The sequence below is a fragment of the Manacus vitellinus genome, unplaced genomic scaffold (assembly GCF_001715985.3).
Source record: "Manacus vitellinus isolate BGI_N305 unplaced genomic scaffold, ASM171598v3 scaffold_3_pilon, whole genome shotgun sequence".
NCBI lineage: Eukaryota > Metazoa > Chordata > Aves > Passeriformes > Pipridae > Manacus > Manacus vitellinus.
The window spans coordinates 10,500,938-10,523,105 of record NW_021940535.1 but is presented as its reverse complement, the minus strand read 5'-3'; the positions used below and the strand labels follow the sequence as shown (position 1 = coordinate 10,523,105).

The 22,168-nt window shown below is 34.9% G+C and overlaps 1 protein-coding gene across 6 annotated transcripts in view; it reads left to right on the top strand.

Moving 5' to 3' along the window:
- The window catches only part of ULK4 (unc-51 like kinase 4), a 219,654-nt gene that overhangs the window by 112,949 nt on the left and 84,537 nt on the right, over positions 1-22,168 (top strand). For all 6 annotated transcript variants that reach the window (XM_018075381.3, XM_029961913.1, XM_029961914.1 and 3 more), the window contains exon 32: positions 18,067-18,172. In XM_018075381.3, coding sequence (XP_017930870.2) covers positions 18,067-18,172 — 106 coding nt within the window. The remainder of the gene's footprint in view (positions 1-18,066; positions 18,173-22,168) is intronic.

Below are 22,168 nucleotides of genomic sequence, written 5' to 3'. Positions count from 1 at the left end.
TGTAGCCATCTCGTGGGACACTACAGAAAAGAGGAAACCTAACTTGTCTCAGCAGTCCAACATGGAAAGGCAAGAGTGTGAATGAAATTTGGAAGATGGGAAATTCCAGCTTTATATAGAAAGAAACTTTTTGCTGTGAGGAGGGTGGTGAAACACTAGAACCAGAGATGAGAGAGGTTGTAGGATCTCTGTGCTTGGAGACTTAATGCTCATCTGGATGCAGCTGTGAGTCAGCCTGCTTTGGCAGGACTGCTTTGAGCAGGGGGCTAGACTACAGAGCTCCAAAGGTGACTACAACCTCATGTCATTCTGTCATTTGATTGTCCCAATCCAGTCCATCTTCCTAAAAAACAATCAACTGAACAAAAATTACCCAACACATTATTTTCCTAGTATAGTAGCCACCATTCACTGAGCCCTGCCTGTAGTTAGATACGTTAACTCCTCTAGGTTAGCATCCAAGTCAGTAGTGTTTCTGATTTCTTCATCTATTTTTTGCTTCCTAACAATTCGTATGCTTTGACCTTTAAGTAAGCAAGGTGGATGTACTGAAGTGGCAATGCTTATTCAGCTGGCTTGGCTCCACTCCCATTTCTTCCTTATCTGAGGCATCTACATTTTATACTGCATGAGGGTGGTGTTTTATGAACCAAATCCAAGACAAGACTGTAGGTCAGGGTTGAGTGGTTGGATGTATAAAGTCACTGAGTGTTTCTGCCAACTTGTTTTGTCTCTCAGTACATTTAAACATTATGCAAGGTACCTTAAATGTGAGTCTTGTGGTTTTTAACAGTGTTCTGAACAGATTTTTTTTTAATTTTGTGATTGGGAAATTTGAATATTTTTGTGGAGAATTTTCCTTAGTGATTATATTTTTCCTTAAAAACAGTGAAACTCTGACCTTTAAGGGAACATTCTAACTTTAGCTTTGCACATGACAGGAAAAGTTAAAGCTATTAGAATTTATTTCTTGGAAAACTGGAAGACTTCCCTCTAAAACAAAATGGAAAACAAATGCACTTAAATGTTAACTAAGACTTTTTAATTCTGGGACCTTTAGAACAGATAAGATTTGTAGAATATTTGAAATACTTACCTAGAAAACTTTTATAGTGTTTCGGTGAAGAATCCTGTGTAAAAAAACCCAAAAACCAAAACAAAACCAAAACTGCACTTCTAAAAATATGGAAAAGACATGAAGTTTTGCCCTTATAGTGTAATCATATTTCTTTTATTTGTAATTTTAGATTGATAGATAACTTCTATTAAAATTTGCCGGAACTTCATTTAATAGTACGTTATTCTGTTTAGCCTGTTCCATCAGGAATGATTCTGTTATTGTTGCCCCAGTTTAGTCTGAATAAAGAGTTTATGACCTTTTTCCATGGTCACTGAACACTGTATCAGGAATTTCATTTTAGTTGTCAGATCAGTCTGTCAGTCTTGGGAACTTATGGCAGAAGGGTATTGAGCTTATGCTCCTTAATGATGGGTGTCACCAGGAGCAGGAGTGAGGGGGCACCTCAAGACAGCCCTAAGGCTTGGATAGGCACAGAATTGGAGCTCGTGTTCTCTCTCAGTTTTTCTGCAAATGCAAAGTCATTTAAGATCATACAAAGTTCAGAATGCAGAGTTTCTAAATCAAGGTTTTCCCCTTCTTCAACAGTTTTGGCTTGGGTTGTTTTGAGGGTTTTTTCATGGTCATAAGACTGTTAAGCGTTCGCATATTCTTTCATCACACTTTATTTGAGCATTTTTGATAGAAGTTTTGTGCATAACCTTCAGGATCTTGTGATTATTCATGTAATTAAAATCCTCTGCAGTTTTTTTGACACCTAATGCTACTCACTTTCAGTTTAATTTGCACTCCTTTTCAAAGCAGCCCTGAAACCTGTATGTGTCTGCTGTCAATGGTCCCAACTCTACTTATGCAGTGGTTCAAGATGTGTTGCCATTATCACTCAGGAATGAGATATCATGATTAAATAAAACCACAGTCTAATAACAACACCTGTTTAATCCTTTGTCCTGGTCAGGAGAGCACACTGAATGTTATACATTATAAGAGGAAGTATTGCAATGGTAGGCAGAAAAACATTGTGCATGTTACTCCATGTGTACATTTTGGGTTCCTCCTCTCAAAAAGTTTACCATAGAACAGTAAAAAGTGCAAAGAAAAAAGACACAGATGATCTAAGATCTGGAATGGCCCCTGTGAAAGAGATTACTCTTCCGTATGCTTTAGTCTGGAAGGTGGTGTTTGAGGGGGAACTATGATCTTTACATATACACATAGCATGCAGTCAGGTGAATAGGGAGCAGTTTTGCTGTTCACTGTATCTACTAACACAAGATCTGTATTATAATAACCAAAGACAACTTGCAGTTGGGATCTTAAAAACTGACAAAAGTGATACTGTTTCCTGTAGGGCTATGTTCAGCTCTCAGCTCTGTCCATACTTGAAGTAAAAAGTAGACTGGACAAATTAATGAAGAAAAATCCATTGAGAGCTATTATGTTCTAAAAATCTACTTCTGGCTCAAAGTCCTTGGCCTTTGAATTCCTAGAGGCTGAGGAGAGTGTCCTGTGTACCTGTCTTGTACTTTTAAGGCTTCTTCAGTTGGTGAGTGTTTGGGTAAGTAGACTTTCTTTTAGAACTGAGTTAGATTCTGCTTTATATACTGAAAATGCATGCATGGGGTTTTAGTTGCTAGCTGTAGAAATTTGTCTCACCAATTCCATTTTTGTATGAGAAACCAGTTTAATTTTTTATGACTTAAACAGATTGACTTGTTTTCTGAAGCAAGTTATTTCTTAGAGAAATTAGCAAGTTAAAAATACACAACTCTGAGTCATGAGGTTAATTTCCAGTCTGTGCTGTTTATTTGGTTGGCTGTAAAGAGGTTGGTATTAGTACATGTGAGTTAAAAATTAACAGTAATTCTGTAAGAATTAGTATTTACCCAGATTCTCTGTTTATGGACAAGTTTCATAGTTCTCAATGTTTATCATAGCACGTTTCTACAGTATTTGTATTACATCAAAGCTCTTTTCACTCAGTCATTATAATTAGACAATTTTCCTACTTATTAGAGAAAAAATATTTGGGAGGTCGTTGGGGATAGGTAAAGGGATAATTGCACTCCTTTTTAATTAAAGATTTAATGGGCATCACCATCTTCAGAAACCACATTACTTCTCTCACACCACTTTCCTCCAAAGGTTCTGTGGCATTTACTGCCTTTCTCCTCCATTTTAATTTATATAATGCAACAAAAGTAGTTAATCTTCTGGATTGGTAACTGGTTCTGCTGTGAATAAGATTAAACAAATGAAATTCTTTGTCTTTTGTTGTCCATTTCCCCCCAATTTTATCAGTAAATGGTAAGTCTCACTTACCATTCTTTAAGATTTTTATCCCATTCTCACACTCTTGCAGTGCCCACACCTTGGACACATTTAATTTTGTTTAGTTTTTTTCCCATAATCAGTTTGTAATTTTGTAATATTTATATATATGTGTGTGTGTATATAAAATATGCAACCATACGTGTGACATTATTTATGTTAGTAATCTCACAGTCTTTGTGACCTTGTAAGTGTTTTCCATATTGTATCATGTGACATAAAAAAGAAGAAATGTACCTGGTGGCAGGAGTTCCATGTTAGTTGATTGTGAGCAGCAGAAGAGGGAGTGACGAGAACAGCAGCTTTGGGAAGCTGGCAGAGTTGCTCTAGTTTGTAACTGCTGCATGCCTCAGGGATGGCTGGAGTGCAGCTCTGCAGCATTCCCTCACTCCCACCCCAACTTGGCCAGTCACTGAGTCACAGATTGAGCTAAGGGGCACATGGAGACTTGGGGAGGAGGAGGGGCTGTAGCACCATCCTACAGCAATGTGCAAATGTGTGAAACAGCAGGTGCTGCAGAAAGACAGATTCTTTCTAACATGAGACTTCTCAATTCTAATACCAAATTATGTCCTTTATGACCTTTAACTATCAAGTTATAGGGAGAAATCATGACCTTACCATAGCTTGTGTGAATTCTATGTAACATTTTAAATGGAACCACCTCCAATGTTTACCCAAGATGATTAATATCTAAATTTAAAGATTTATTTATTTTTGCTGTAGAAGCAATATTAAAGCAAAATCTCATTTCTTCCAAACCTTGTGTTTGTCAGGCTGATTTAGAGCAAATTGCCAGTTTATTGTTCCTGCTAATGTAAAAACCAAGACAAAGAGAAAGCATTTAAGAGAACATGTATACTGAAGTAAATCTGGGATGCATGCTTTTCAGAATAAGATTTTGTTGATCTTATGACCAGAATTTTACTGTGACAGTATCACTGTTCTGTCAAACAGCTGAAATACCTCTCTTAATCTCATCTAAATAAATATTGGTGTAGGAATGAGGAAGTTGCTGACTGTACCTTTATTGACCATCTGCATTCTGATGACTAAGGTACTGAGCTATTGTGTGCTTCACAATAGGCTTTGTAAAAGAATATTGAACATCCGTGAATGGTTTCTGACTGGCAGAGGGTTCCACATTAAGCATCTGAACTCAGATCACTTGTCTAGAAATTTTTCTGGTTTGGCTTCAAAAATGTATTCTTTATGCATTCCTTATGTTAATGTCTTCCTGAAGAGTTCATATTGCAGGGTGATAATTAGATTTTAGAATGTCAGTCTTCCACAAAGCAAAACAATTTAAATCTTAATATTCTACTTTCAACTTTCTGGTTTTACCTGTAGTCATTTACTCATTGTCTTATAATCTTAGTTTCTAAATATATTTTGTTTTATAAAATGTTTTTATAGGCAAGCTAAAAAATCTTTGCTTTGCTAAGGGAGATTCATAGCCATATATATGCAAACAGATTAAGCCTACCATGATCCACTCTTAGTTTCCCCACTGTAACTTTCTAATTACAATTATAACAGTAGCATCATCTCAAAGACTCAGATGAAATTTTGGTAATCTTTTTTTTTTTTTTTCTTCATTCCTCTTAGGTTTGTCTTTTGAGTCCCCTGTTTGTATTACAAGGTTCAGTTTCTGCCCCTTGCTTGTTTTGACCAAGTAGTTCCTTACTGATAATATTGAGTACAGGAAGCAAAATTGTGCCCTAGTACTCTTTTTCTTTCCTTTGCATATACTGAGTTCCTTTCACACTCCTGCCTACCAAACAAGATAACCTGTTCAAATATCATTATGCTAAATACAGTGAATGACATTTTTCACTGATTTCAGTTCAACTGATCGTCATAAAGTGATCCCTGTGGCAGATACTTAAGCGCTGTTTGGTGGGTGACACTGTTTTCAATTTTCTGTTGCTATGTCATGTGATTTGATATGGAGTTTGGCAATAATTTAAATCTTTACAAAGAAAAACCAGATTTCTTTCAGTTACTTATTTAAGTAAAGTATCTTTTCTCCTTGGTGCATACTTTATTTGCTTGACTGAAGCAGAAAGAATGCATACAATGGTTGATAGCTCTTTTCACTATTATAGAGGGCCAAGAATTATTCTTTAAACAGTACAATTTGTTTGTTACTGTACATTCTGAAGTTCCACATTTGTTCACCCTTTGTCAAGTTCTGGAGCAAGATTTAAATTCCCTGCACGTAGCTATCTTTAGGGCTCACATCTGGATGGCACTGCAGGAGCATATTGCTGAAAGCAAGCAGGGTAGCAGTTTTGATGGTAACAATGGAGTCTGAGAAAATACTGGATGCCTGAATAAGATTCCATTAAAAAGGGGGGAGTGAGAGGGATGTCTAATGCAGTCCATTTAATGCAGAACTCTCCAGAGAGTGAAGTGGGGATTATGCCTGCTCCCTTGCTTATTAAAGACTGGTATAGAAGATGCTTGTTGGGCGAGTGGTATCTCCATAACAGACACTCTAATACTCATGAATAAGTTTCTAATTATATCTTAATGATATCAGCCACAAATAGGAAAACAAAAACCTTTGTCTCCCTGAGTGGTTACCTTAGTGGCTGCAGGATTGGCAAGGTTTAGATTTTCCATCTCCTCTCACTAATCCCAGGGGACTTCATTGTGAGAAATGAGACTTGTTTATGATGGTGAATTAGATTGCTGTAAAAGGTTATTTCAACAGACAGTTGGGAAATCATAATAGAATAATTTAGTAAAAATGGGAGCTAAAGTATGCTTAATGAAACATGATTAGATTTAATTTTCCTGCTATTTCAATCATTAAAGGTACATTATCCTTTCTCAGACCTCATTTGGGCTCTTTGCCATGGACCCACTCTGAGTAACAGACTGAAACTTGCATGTTCCATTAGGATATGAAAATACCTAATGATACCCTAGTCTCCTCTCCCTAGCTTTTGTAAAATTTCTGTTACCAGCTTTTCAGATATATTTTAGCTGTTTTCTCTTTGATCCTTTTATTCCCTCTCACATCTGTTGTATACATTTTCAGTATGAATAACTGTTCAGGGAGGATAGGTTCAATGAAATGAAGTAAAAGGCTGATATAGTTACCTAATAATTGTGAAATGGCTTGTTATAAGTAATTAAAAGTTGTTAATTTAGTTATTACTGGGATTCTGTGTTCTAACAAAGTAAATATTTTAATCACTTCATATGAAATATGTTTTCATGCTGTCTTAATCTGGTGGTGCAATTGTTCAGGTTTTGGGGGGTTTTTTGGTTTCAGGTTTGGTTTTTGGTTTGTGGGGGGATTTTTGGTTTGTTCATTGGTTTGTTTGTTTGTTTGTTTGTTTTGAGTTGGGTTTTGGTTTATTATTTATTATTTTTCTTTATCCTTTCCTTTTACAGTCCAATGACTCATTGTGTGACATCACATATGGGCTAAAATTTCTGTCTGTCCTCTAGTGTCAATGAGTTTAGTTCTTGATGGTATTGTATGACTCTCTCTTAGCATCAAAATGCTACTTTGATCTAAAAATACCCAACTGCTTTTCAAGCTATGATTTCATATGAGAATAAAACTGCTCTTTTTTCAGTAGACAACTTGGACAGAGCAGCAGAGCATTGCTGATAGGAGCTGGTCATGGCTCCACAGCTTTCAGGACCCCAGTGTGTTGGCTGAGGGAGGAGATATAGGGGTTTCATGATGTTATTCCAATTTGGCTGTAGGTTTCACTGAGAAAGGCTTCTTTTGTTCAGGGTGAATTTTCAGCCCAGAGTTCCATGGGAGGCAGAGGAGAAAGGCAGACCTCAGGGGAGCCTGTGGCACATTAATCAGAATGCTTTAGGGGAAGGGCCCAAATGCAGATCCCGAGTTCAGTATCACCCAGAAGGAATGGCTGACAAAGGGTTTCTAAAGCTCAGAATAAGTATTTTGACTACTAAGCAAGATGCTTTACTAGCATGTCTCACCATCTCCTGCTGAAGTCGCTTTAGTTTGTATATATTAAATTTTCCATGTAACAGAGCCTTCTGATGATCTGGGCTTTCACTTAAACTGAGGAGAAGTAAAACAGCTTAAGTCCTCTACATTTCCTGTGAACCAGTGTGGGGTACAGGTGGTATGAGACTCTAGAGAGTGTGTCAGTGTGCACTGGGAATGTTTTTTTAAAGTCTTAAGTTTTTGAGGAAATGTGAAGTCTATCTCTGTTTTGAAACAGCATAGAGTCTCAAGTCATTTTTCAGAGGGGCTAGAATAGTTTCATTTGAACTCTGGAAGTCACAGTTAAAATAATTTACAAGAAAATGTGTGTGTTTGTATATTCATGTGTGTGTATATATATTTAACATATCCTGTATTCCTTTTGAAGCAATAGAAATAAGTTCTCATATAATTGTTTAGTATCTGTTTGTTACTGAAATGAGCTATATGAGGGGTAAAAAAACATCACTTTTTAGAGGCTTGAAGGTGCTGTGTTACACTATATTGGCACTGGAATCTCCCATGTTTCCAGGCAATAGTTGCCTTAACAGTGGCAAAAAGCAGGAAGATTTGAATTGAACCTATCTGTTTGTTACTGAAATGAGCTATATGAGGGGTAAAAAACCATCACTTTTTAGAGGCTTGAAGGTGCTGTGTTACACTATATTGGCACTGGAATCTCCCATGTTTCCAGGCAATAGTTGCCTTAACAGTGGCAAAGAGCAGGAAGATTTGAATTGAACCTATGCTTGGGAAAAAACACATATTGATAACTGGAATGTATCTCTGTCATTAAGTGGAACTTGTTTTTCTAACCCATAGCAATTTTAAACCTGATTTCTTAAAGTTAATTTCTTGAATCAATATGTAAGTATCTAAATAGAAATGACTAGGAGAAGAGATGGGACGAGACTATGAAGAAAACTATAATAATGTATTTGAAAATTACCCTGGAAAGATGTGCAAAAAGAAAAATGCTGTTTAACATTTTATTAATAATAGTAATAACAAAATGCAGTATAACTTCCTCTATCTTTGAAAAAGAAGTAGGACTTGCTTAGAAGAGCCTCCAATCTTGCTGTTGTTAGCCATTCTTGATTGTCTTTGATTCACCTGTTAATCTCCTAAGAAAATGGAATAAATTATGAGTGAGATCATATGTAGCAACAAGAGGTATACTTACTTTCAAGTCATAGCATCTGATACTGTTTTGTAAATGCTTATGAGCAGCAGAATTGGTTTCCTTTCCTTGTATTCTTGTAGATCTGAGTTAAGCTTTTAAATTTTAAGTTGTACCTTTGCTCTTCTTTGTGATGTAGGAGTTGACTTCAGAACAGGTGACAGTAAGAGTTAGATTCACAATAATAATTTATTAACACATACAAATTTATTATAAATTTATTTATTATAAATAATTTATTATAAAAATATATTTATTACCAACCTTATTATTACAAATTTCTTTGTTTATAATTAAATATTATAAACATTATTATTAAAATTATTTAATTTATTATAAACCTCATATTGCAGGTATATTTTGAGTAATAATAATTACTATTATTGCTGCTCTTGTTAGCTGTCATTTCTTTCTCCATTTTACTTCCTTCTCATCAGGCAGACTGTTGCTAGCTAAAGAAACAGTTGCCTTTCAATATCAGTAAATTCTAGTGACTGGAAGATATAATTCCTGTGACTGATGTTGCATTCATGCTGTCAGTATTTTATAGAGCCAAAATGGGGCTGTCATTTCGTAAGTATGTTTCTGAAATACGTACTTGAAATACGACCTCCTAAAGTGAACTTTTTGTAGGGTCACATGTACAGATAGAGCAAGTATCAAATGTAAAGCAGGATGAAAACAAATAAAAGAATAAAAAATCATGATGAAATTAAAAAATACTGGTTTTGTCTCAGAACAACATAACCAAGATGTCTATTCTGTCTCTGGTTCTGCCACCACAGAGAACTCCTTTAAAAGCAAACTCTGTAGAGTCTGGAAACTGCAGCAACATCCTGGAAGAATTTAAGCAAGGAGAAGTTACAGTCATTTAGCCTTGAAGTTCTGTCTTTATAGTCTCTAGATTTATTTATTTGTTCTTTTTAATTTTTCATCTTGACTGCATGCTGTTTCTTGTGGTAAACAGTCATAAAGCAAAATCATGTTAACCTTGCAGAGAATTTGATTAAGGAATGGGGTTGGTGACTTGTTTGTTGGACACCAAGTTAGGCTGATGAGTGATTTGTTATCTCTGTGGGAGATTTTCGGATAACAGTAAGCTTCCTTCCTGTTGTGTCTACAAGAGAAAGTGTGTTTTTAGTATTTACATAGAATAAGTAACTGTACTTTTATTATCTTTTTGTTTTTCTATTTGTTCCCATTGGGAAGTTGTCTGACTATAAATACAAACTGCTCCTTTCATATGTGGTTCTTAGTATCAGACTTCTTTCTCTGAGAGCAGTGAGATTTTTTTGTTCACTATAGGAACACCATATTTTTTAGACCTGGATTTCAGCAGTACTTATTTTTGTAAACTGGCATTAAGAGACATACCAAATGCTTCAAGTCTTATTTAATTAAATATGTGTATCAAATCCACTTAGGAGAATTTTAATTGCTGTGATGCACACACATAGTTAGGACTACTCTGAATCCTAACCTTGCCTTCAAATTTTTAATCTTTGCCCCAATATCATAGTTCAGTTTTCTTCAGACCATTGATTTCACCTCAGCTGCTTTTATTCTTGGACTTCATATACACAGCGTGGCATAAGAAGAAAACACATTCATCTTCAAGTTCCTGAATAAGTGCCAAGATAACACTGTGATACATGGAGTATGAAAGTGTGTTTGTGTAATACACATACTGTTTATCAGGGAACATTAACTTGAGATAGAGTTGAGAATAGAGATTATATACCACTAATTTATAGAAGAAACTTTACAAAGATAGTTTACTCATAAACCCCATTCCTATAGTTCACAAAGATACTATAATAATATACCAGAAGTATTTTTTGTTTCCTGGATTTGTAAGTATTTAATAAGGTGATTATGATAAGGATTTGCTAATTCATGGTCCTTAATTAACTGATTAAAAAAAAACCCAAACAAACCGACAAACTCAACACATATGTGAGTCTACCATCCATTATACTTTTTTTCAGTATTCAGTCATCTGGAAAGAAAATTGCTAAAATGGAGGAGATACCCAATTCTGTAACCTTCTGCAATGTCAGAAGGAAATGAGGAGGCTGGTGATTTGAAAGTTGTTGTAATTTCAATCATGGATTGTCTTGACTTGACCATGGATATTAAGCACAGAAAAATTATGCCAAATAAAATCTCCCTATGATATTTCTTTAGAGTACACATGAATTTTACTCCTAAGCAAAACCCCTTACTGTTTGAGAGACAATGTTTATTGAATATAACACCACAAAACAGCACTATGTTGATGAGTAAAGTTATTTAACAACTTCTTACTTACACAGTGTTTTACAAGGTAGAGTTTTCATTTGCATCAACCAGTTCATTATTTCTCTTGCCTTACCTGTCCTAGTAGGAATGTAGTTTCTTAAAGCATGATTGCTTGTCTGTCTAAGCCCATGATAGGAACATGAAAGAAATGCCCTTTCATGGGATAATAATGCTGGCTGTATTACTTCAGCACTTCTGCCAGTCTGTTCATTGAGGAATATTGTTAGTACTCCCCTGTTTCCTGCCTTGTGGTTTGGTGCCTCAGTATCAACTAGGAGAAGATGTAGCTTGCTGCTATAGGAGTAACTTGGGTGGGGAAGGGCTGGAAGATGAGTTTGCTAGGACGTCTATGCACAGTAGTATGTGCACTTCTAGCTGAATGAAGTGTTGATACCTAGTAGAGTCTAACTATTGAGTATTTTTGTTTTCTAAATGCATGTCTCTTTGGGAACATTCACAATCTCTATGAACAGGTGTCCAAGAATGAGATTAACTTAGAAAAAAGATATAAAATATAGGATGAGAATTTCCTAATGTCTTTCAGACTAGTAGTTGGTTACTTAACTAATTCCTAAAATAACTAATAATAGAAATTAAGGAATAATATATTTTGAAGGTACCAACTCTAATGAGACTATACCATGATTCTAGTAACAGAAGACTCAGCAGATGTTTCCTTTTGATTTACCAGCCCTTCACTGTTTTCAAGTTTAATGTAATTTGAATGAACTATTTATCAGCCTTCTCTGTTGCATTTACAGATTGAGTAAATGTGAATGTGTGGAAAAAAACCCAATGTATTTCAAGCTAAATAGTATTTTGGTGATAGAAGGCATAAGGCAAGGAGTAAAAGCAAAAATATTAAACATGCAAATGTGATTTTCCTGCCACTTTTGACAACTTGAATATATCTGTCCTCAACCCAACTAAACTCTGGTAGGAAAAAGCATTCTTTTTGTCATTCAGACAAACATTCAATTTCCTTGCACTTCTTTGTCAGCCCATGGTTTCTCATTCAACACATTTTTTACCAACACCATTCAATTTTAAGGAAGTCCGTGACTAAGAAGAATAGAACATTCAATTTGACATTAAGAGGGACAATGGATATTTTTTCTATCCCTTTTACTTCTTCATAAAAGTTTAGTTCTTTCTCAGTTTTTGGGGTTTTTTTGGAAAATGTCAGGAAAGGCATTTCAATCTTGATCTTGCACACCTCAGTAGACAGTGTAAACTGAGTCAGTATCAGTTTTTGATTCTAAATACTGCTTTAGCAATTAGCTATAGAGACAAGAGCAGGTTCTGAGGGAGAAGAGACAGACACCCATTCCTTAACAGCTGCTGATGGATTAAAGAACACAGAGTATAGGAGACTTCTTTCCTTGTGGTGGCAAAGTATCCTTTGCATCAAAGCAAAATCCGTGTAGAAAAAAAGATGACATTCTTAGTTTTTTAAGAACTAGCTTTTAATTAATGCTGAAAATGCAGGTCAGATAAGTGAATATTTTGGTATGGTGATTTTTGGCATAATGGTTGACTGCAGCTCCCAAGTGGCTTTGCAGTTCAAATGCAGTTCACTGCTACATGAGACTCCCCAAAGCATCTATAGATTTATGATTCTAAATATGATATCCACTGGTATCAGGAAGTTTAATTGTCCAGAGTGAGATATCTATATAACTTCTTTTCCATATTGTCTCTTCAGTTGTGCACAAATTTTTCTTTTAAGGGAATTTGAATGTAATTCACAATGAATAGTTTTAATCCTTGGGAAGCTACTTGCTTGGATACTTCTTTCTGGGTAATGGTAAAATTGTTTTTATATAAAATTGCTTCTGAATGTCCTCTCTATGAAGGAGCCTCACTCTGCTTGTGAGAGGAGCCTTCTCAGGCTCCCTCTGTTAACAGAAGAGAAAATTTTCCATGAGAGTGCATTCTTTCCCTAAGGTTTTCAGGTGCAAAAGGAGAAGTGCTGAGGTTTCATTGCTGCCAGAAATTCAGGTGTAATTCTGTAGGAAGAAGAAATGTTATTGTATTTAGAGATCTGCTGCTGAATTACTTTGCAATTTATCTGTAACAGTGAATGTAAGATTGCTCATTATTTTTTTTTGTGTTGTGCTGCAAAAAAAATGTGTCCTGTCTTTGTCCAAAAAGTAGATAAAAAAATGGTCCATGAATTTCATTGAATTGGATCATGGGTTTCCTGTTGTTGATTTGTTTTTGTTTTTCAACCGAGATGACTGATTCGCTGAAAATTGTCTTATAGAAACTTACATGCTAATAGCTGCTAATAGTTTTTTGGTTAGGCAAATACAAAGCAAAAGGAAAGACAAAAAGGAATTCTTACTCAGAATTTGGGACTTTAAAATTTACATGTTCATTTTAAAGATGTATAGATATCTTTGAATCTTTCTGTTTTCATAGTGGTATAAATGACAAGCCTTCATATGGTTTTGCTTTTAATAACCTTGAAGATTGTCTTCCTCCAATTCTGATTTAAGTATTCTTTTCTTCATATAGTTTATAAATCTCATGTTTGCTGACATAAAACAGTTTTATAGTCCTTAACTAGCTGCTTAAGTTTTCCTGTTTGGCTTAGCATGGTTTTATTCAACTTCCACAAGTCCAAAACATGAAGTGGCCCTCTTGAAGGAGGAGAAGATGTTAAAAATACTGTGCTTGTTTACTTGTCTGTTCTTTGAAGTTGTATTCTCACAGAATTTGGAAATAAAATTACAAGAGAAAGGGCAATGGCTATATTTATATTTTCTTTTCTTAATGTTTGTTATGCAAAATAAGTACTTGTATGATATTTACAGAAGCTGGTTTTCTAAAAGTAAAAAATTTCATGTTTTCATTCTTTAGAACTCTGGTTGTTGTGAATGCCATGTTTCCTCCTTATGCCTTGTGAGATTCTGACCATCAACACAGATAAAATTGCATGCTTGTCTCCAAGATGACAAGGAATTTTGGGAAATGAAAAAGATGTAAGAAACGAGTTGCAAAATAGAGACAGATTGTTAGGCTTTTGAAAATATGAAATTATGTATGGCAAGAGAACACATTTATAAATTGATACTCTTCTCTTGAATAGATGCTCTTCTCAGAAAATATCTTGTGAAATTTTGCATTGCTTGCTGCAGTGGGTATTAGAACAAAATCTAAGACTAATTCTACTGCTTTCTGTTGGTTGATACTTGGAATCCTAGTCCCTCAAAATCTCTGCTGGTTCCTATCCTCAGTTGACTTTACTTAAGCACTTGCAGATTTTCTTTATTTTTCAGTATTCCAACAGGAATTTCTGTGAAAGTTGCAAGATTTATGATCTTCATGTGTGGACCGAATTTGTCACTGTTGTGATACATCTGAAAAGCATGATCATTCTAGAAATTGGTTGTCAGATTAGTAGTTGCTCCTTTTTGTGTGACCATACCCAGAGGGAAATATTTGGAAATATTAGCTCTGGTAGAACTGCTTTTGAAAAGGGCTGATTTTTGAAAAGCAGAGTAGCAAGAGACATGACCATGCTTACTTCTGACTTAGATAATTAACAAGGAAAATAGTATTACCTTGATGTAAGAGATCTATATTTATATGCTTTCAGTTTGTGCATAACTGGTCTTATGCATGAAAAGCCACAAAATGTTAAAGATTAAATTAGCCAACTAGAAAAGTTTCTGATCCTCTGTTTCATAAATAAAGTAATAGAGCAAATCAAAATAAACTAGGTTGAATGCAGTATTAAACTATGTTCTTGTAAAGTGGTCCTTGTTAGCACCAATGTTTTGGTTTATTTCATTTCAACTATACTGTGACAAAGAATCATCACATAAAAATGGCATCTTTTAATAACTATAATTTGAATATGGTTTGTTTCTATAATTTTCTTCTTTCAATGGATTTAGTGTATGAAAAATCAAGCCTCTATCTTGCTATGTCCCCTTATTTACCTAATTTGTGTTCATAGATCATGTGCAAGCTTGAGAAGGAGAGGCACTTTACAGTTAAAGTTTAATCACATTGAATGAGCAGTGCTGTGGTATGTTATATAGTGGTCCTTAGATTTAAATATAGCATATCTGTAAACATACATTCAGTGCTTTCTCTTCTGGATTCTTAGATACATGAGTAGGAGTCATGCATGTGAAGCCTCCCAGACTGGAAACCTCTTATCACAAATGCTATCTGTTATGTTATTTAAAATGTAATTAAAATACTGGAGTTTTCCTAGAGCTGTTCTAATAGACTTATAAGAAAAGGCAGCTTTAGCCATAGTATCTTGCCAAGATTCCTACTCTTTCTTTGCTAATTCACACCCTTTTACCTAACTGACTTTAAATAAATACTTCAACTGATTTCTTTTGTGAAAGTACAACCCTTCAAAATTAGAATGAAAAGTTTAATGGCCTAAATACAGTTCAATCCTATTTGAAAAGCCTGATTTATCTTCCATGGTTTCTTTTTTTTTTTAATACTAGTATTTCCTTGTTATGCCCTTGGTATTTCATAGCTGTCCTTTTTAAGCACTGAAGCAATTAGTTCTGAGAAGGCTGATTCTTCAGGGTCCAGTGCTTTCCTGCCTTTCATTTGCCGAAGCTGTACATTTTAATGAAGTTGTTTCATCTGTGTTGCCAAACACTAGAATTTTGCTGCTTCAATTCTAATTATCTCTGCTGGCAAATGCTATGTTTTATTAAAACTGTCAAGTGCACTGTTCATTAAATGTCCACAGTCAGTGGTGCTGTGCACACAAATTAGATCAACTTTGCTCCTTGATAGATTATGAAGTTAAATATTTTTATATAAACCTCTAAAATTGTGTCTAACAGCAATCAGTGATGACTTAGATAAGTGAAGCATACCTGCAGCTTTTTGGAACCTAGTATCTTGTCAAAAACCATCTATGAAACATATGTTAAATCACTAGTACCACAGCTGAGTATACCATTTGTATGATTATTTAATTCATTAAGATACCATTTTCCTTCCTCAAGATATCTACATTGCATCTTGAATTATGCTTTATATATGTTGAGGGTGAGATAGGTTTTGTTATTTTTGCTTTGATATAAAGTAAAGCATCAGTGCTAGTCTTTCGGTAGAGGGTTGTATAGTATAATTGATGTCCATTAAAAGGAAAGATGGCTTCATTTAAATGTTACTGACCTGGAGAATGTGAAAGATTACTATCATAAACAACTAACAGCTCCTCTTCTAATTGCGTATCTGAAAGGGGAATTTTACTACAAGTTGTTTATTTCAAACATATGAAACAGTAACAGAAATATTATACTTGCAAAGAAAATATTTGAGTCAGCTTCTCCTTTTGACACCTGTGGATTTTTTTTGCTTTTGTTAATTTTATGTTCTCACTGTGTGTGTCATTATTTTCAGTAGCACAAACAGTCATTCTTTCTATTTAATGTATTGTTTTCCAGATTAAATTCTAGAGAATTAATAAGATATTGTGATGATAGACTACCAGATAAATATATTGTTGATCTTTTGGAAAAAATGTTTTTCTTACCCTCCAGCTATCTGTAGGGCAATAACTTCAAATTTATTTTTAATACCATAGCTTTATGGTATCTGTTTTCTGTATTGGTCACCTTATCTTTTGAAGAATCTTGTGTTTATACTTTCAAACTTTGCTTTTGAATTTATCAGGCTACATTTCAAACCTTTAGAGGAACAGATATTTATTGTGCTCTTTATAGAAATCATAAATAACCTCTCAAAGTGCTATGTAAAATAAATAGATTTTAAGAACTCTTGTATATATATTTTTTAGGATTTGGTAGGAGACTACAGTCCTTCAAAGGACTATGAGGCACTCTTCCTTGTCTCTTCTCCTTATGATCCAGTTTAAAGTGCTCTAGTGTGAATAGAAAATTCACATAGCCTGAAGTTGTATAGGAGGCTGTGTATGTTTATGTATTTTATTATCTGTTAATGTATTATACCTTATCATATATATTTCATGGTATTTATAGGAAATAATAGCATTTAATTTTAATTTTGTAGTGCAGAAGCAGAAAGTGTTCCTTTGTGTGTATTCAAGAGGTGAAGTGATTTCTGTCATCTGAAATGCTTGACTTCAGACAAATAGTCTTTCATCATGTTCAACTTTAACTTTTTTCAGCTGCCTACTGTCAGACAGGAGATGGACCAAAATAGATGGTGTATTCTGTGGCATTGAAGTAGTTGAGCAGTACCAATACTGAGAGATTTTCTGGGAATGGGAAGCATGGAAGTCACCCAGGTGCATGTGAAAAATCTACAATACACGAAATATGACAATTTGTTCTTAGTGTTGTTATTTTCACTTTGGATGTATGTTTCTATTTGGCTTTGAGTCTGAAAAATTGGACGAAATCTTTCCTGAATCTTCTAGGGAGATTTGAAATGTATTCAGACTTATATTTACATCTAGGCTCGGATTTGTAAAATCTTGTCCTATTTTGGCTTCTTGGAAGTTACCTGAGTTATGTCATTTCTCTGGTGTGTATAAATAAATGCTTTGACTGCACCACCTTATCCACCCTTTTCAGGGTGACTATGCAAGTGTAGTGAATATAACAGAGAAATAAATTTCTTTATAAACCTTGATGCCTTCCTTTTCTCAATGTAGTCTCAACAATTGTGAAAAATCACTGAAGCAATGATCAAACAAAGACATTATAAGAGTGATGTAATTCAATACAGAAATAGGTTTTTAACATATCTGTGTAATTTTATACTTATGAATATATACCAACAAAAGCAACAAAGAGATTTTACAACTTATGGTGGGTTATCAAGCTGAAGCTGAAAAGAGTAAAATTAATGTCAGTAATAAAAGAAATACCATAAAAAGGGAAATATTTCTGGTTCTGAATATATAGAGATTAAGTTGATAAAGTTCTATGCCATTTTAAGAAGTCCTAAGATTTTAGACCTAACTAGGAATTCTTTCAGTTTAAAAGAATATGGGAGAAGTTTTGGTCCAAGGTTTTAGATCCTGAAATTGATATTATCTACTAAGATATTTGGTTGGTTTTATTGTATTTTAGATGTTGAATTTTAAGAGATTAAGAAAGTATTGTTTTTGCATTACCACTTTTTTTTTAAAGGGAATAGTCTTCTTCTAACCTTGCAGAAGGAATACTAGATTTTTTAATTTGGATTTTGTTTTGGTTTGTTTTGTTTTTACAGGGACATCAAGACAGTATACTTGGGAATACAATGCAAACTGTAATCGCCTTACTGAATAACATCGTTGCTAACAAAAGAACAAATATGATGTTACTCTTTAAAGAAGGTATCTCATTTTTATCTTTATTCCCCTTACTGTAGATGTTTCCTAGTCTGTAATATATGGCACTGTGTGAAACTAGACTTGAATGTATTTAGAATTTATAGTGGTTGTTAGATAGTCACATCGTAACTGATGTACTCCTCATCACTTCTTCTTACTCCCTTACTGATTTGAGTTTAACTTTTAGAAAGCTGTTCTTCCAAGAAAATATGGTTACAAAAGAATTACTGACTGAAAGTTATGTTATACCTGTAAAGAATGGCTTCAGAAAGGTGTGGACTAGTGATCTGACCATAACAGTGCAGAGAGAGAGAGACCCTCTGCAAGTTCTTCCTTTTCTCACTGCTCAAACCTATGAAAGGATAAGTTTTACATTATTTCTGCACACTTTTAAGAAATAGTTCCAGTCCAGTGATGTAGACCAATGGGGTGGAGCCCAAACTGACTATAAAGTCGTAGCCTACAAACCATTAAAAGTCTTCGTGAAATGTTTACCACCCGAGTTTGGTGGTGAAACACTGGCACAGATTGCCCAGAGAAGTGGTAGATGTCCCATCCTTGGGAACATTAAAGGTCAGATTGGATGGAGATCTGAGCCACCTGATCTAATTGAAGATGTCCCTGCTCATTGAAGTGGGGGTGGACTAGACGACCTTTAAAGGTGCCTTCCAACCCAGACTATTCTATGATTCATTTCACTATGTTTCATTACATAAACTAAATTTTAATTTAGAAATTGTTTCTGGTTTACAAAATTAAGTTTCTGCTGTTAGAAATCTATATAAATTTAAAAACTTGTTTAGAGAATACACATTGATAATATTTCTTTTGTTTATCATGAAGGGGTGAGTGACATCCAGCAATACAGATCTATGCTACCATTTGTACTATTTGTTGGTAAACATACTTACCTAAAAGTCCATCAAGATTGGTAGTAGTAGTCATGTCTCATTTTCATAATTACCTTAGCAATTAAAGCACTCACCCAGAAAGTGGAAGAGCTGAATTTCTGATCCTTTTTACTCTTAAGGGATTGAATGGACAATGCGATTATTCAGGAGATGAACTGGAATTTGATATTGTAGCTAATAACATGCTCCTCTCCTTTGTTTCAAATAGAACCACTCAGAAGTTAGTGGTTGAGAATAGAACCAGAATAAAAAGAAAGAATAGAAAAATATTACTAATTTGGAGGAAGATGGTTCATAGGATTCTGATTCTTTGGTTATTTCTCACCTAACTGCCTATCACATTTCGAACTGTTTGGGGTTTCTTGGGGTTTAGATATATGTGGTACTTTTGCTGTCTTCGAGCATACCTGCTCTGTGTCAGGCAAAATCCTAAGTTGGCACTGACCTGAGTTGCAGCAGGGTAACTTGCTAAAACTGCATAATTACTTGCAAAGAAGTCAGTTCAAGTCCCACAAGCACTATAACCATGTAGTTGGCATGCCTTACTCGAAGTAATATGCTCTGCCTTTCTGCATGGCAAATTAGATGCAAAACTATTTAACAGCGTGGCAGAACTGCATCTATTCTCTAAATATCTCCTCCTTATTGTCTCACAGAGCAAACTCCCACATACTTTTTATTCTGCTGGTAGGATATCTGTGTTCTTTGACTTCTCATCTGCTCCAAAAATAAAACACGTCTCTTTGGTCATGCTAGTTTCCAAATGAAGGAAGTGGGATAGAAACATTATTAAAGTCCTTCATCTTTTTATTGTGCTATTTCATAGTGACTCCAGTAATATTTTCAGACTATTAGTGATTGGATGGCACTAACTTCTGCTCACTGAACTTCAGTAAACACACTAGAAAAAGCAGCACAGTGGCCAAAGATATTTTATCTCAAGCAAAATGTCCCCATCCTTTTTTCCCACTTGCTAATCTTCAGAGTACTGAAAAACTGGATTTTAGCCAGTGCTTTATTGATTAAGGGCCTAATTGTCAAGTAAAAAACTTTTAAAATTTGGGTTGCAAGAATGTTATGAGAGTATTGTTCTTGTAATTGTAGACTGTTAGATTTCCTTTGAATTAAAAGGGGAGAGAAGCTATGCCATGCAAACTGGAGGACTTTATTTATTTGAATTATCAACTGTGAGTATATAGTGTTCACATCAGGAAAATACCTTAAACTTCCTCTGCCATATCTTTGATATTCAGCTTGTCATATTTCAATGACTTTTGTGTGATGGAGAAGAACATGATCTAGTGAAATGGCAACTGAGCTCCCTCTTCCAGAAAAATATCCTGGAGTTCAAATAGAAAAGTTGAACATGAGTCAGCAGTGTGCATTGCAGCAATAAAGGCAAAAAAGAGATGTGATGAGAGAGAATAACTGGAAGGTTGAGGAAAGTGATTATTCTCCTTCATTCATTGCAGTGTCTAGTTTTGAGCTCCAACCTGTAACAAAGACATTGACAGACAGGAACAAGTCCAGAGAAGAGCAACCAAGATGTTTAGGAAAGTGGCCCATGTGATATGTGTATTTTCAGCCTTTGCCTATACTATTATATGAATGTATTCCTTCCAAGTGCAGAACTTTGTATTTGCCTTTGTTAAACTTCAAAAGGTTTCTGGCAGCCCATTTTTTGAGCTCTTCAGCGTCTTGAGCTCTTTCTAAATGTTAGGTCAACCCTTCATCACACCAACTGCTTTCTTCATTTCAATGTCATCTGCAAACTTGCTGAACATGCATGTTATTATATCCTATTAACACTCTGTGCCTGTGCTGTTAATGAAGACATTCAACATTCATGAGCTATTCTACTGTGTTAAAGAAAAAAAGGCTGAAGGCAGAGTATTATGGGTCATCAATTTCCCTTATTTCCCCATTACAATGTGATAATTAATTCATATTTATATGGAGCTTTAGAAATTAAAAACCCTAAATACTTGCTGAACATTAGAAGGAACTCAGATTAGGTGGTCAGTCCTATCAAAATTTTGTTTCTAAAAGTCAAGACATTAGCAGTGAAGATTTCTTTCCAATTTTGTGCGTGCCTTTCTTCAGCTGTCAAGAAGCTGTATTTTTGCAGGCAGATTATTTAGAGCCCCTTGTCACTGATTCCTTTTGTGCCCGTTAGCCTTCAGAACTCTCTTTTGCTCAAAGGAGTTGTATTAGGTGATAGATTTTTTTTTAAGGGGCTGCAGCTTACATGTTGAACTTTCCCCTTTCTCAAGAAACTCTTGCATGATGGCACTTGCTGCATTAGTGCTGCTGTGATTTCCTATTAATAACAATGATATACTTGTGCATTTCAGCAGCTTGCGTAGAAGGTGGATTGCCTACCATTAATTTCTCTCTCCTGTGAACTGTGTCCTTTTGTGTGACAGTACATCAGACATGTACTGATAACCACTTGTAATGTTTAAAGGTGAAATGGAGAATAACGTATGCAACTGAAGTCACAGAGGGAATTTAAAACAACCTGTACTTGTGTTATCAGCTATTAAACATTTGTTCTGTTAATGTTAATGACAATTTCCACTTAATAATCAGAAGGGAATAATATGATTCAGTTTAATTACTGAGACTGGAATCCAGTCAGGAGACTAAGATTAATACAGGGTCTCCTGTGAATAGTTAAGGTGAGATATTAAAAAGCCAAGACAATAGTGGTCATTTTTAGCGTGGTCTTCTAAGAGAGTAACACTTACCCTCTCTCCTTCTGTCTTGGCTTCTGGCTACCCGTCCCTTTCTTTCCTCCCTTTCCCCATCTTTTGATATGATTGGACAATTTAAGCTAACTTGAGAGACCACAGAGATCCAAATATACAAAGTATGTATTCAATCTGTCATGATCAATATCTGGTAAGAGAGACCCAAGTTAATGCCCTAGCTTAGGAAAGGGTAATAGACTTATCAATTAAATATTCTTCACTAATGTACGGCAAATAGAATAGTGTTATACATGACATGCACAAAATATATATGTACCTATAGATTTACAGAAAGAAAGGAATTTTAATACCTAAAATTTCCAAATTGCAAATTT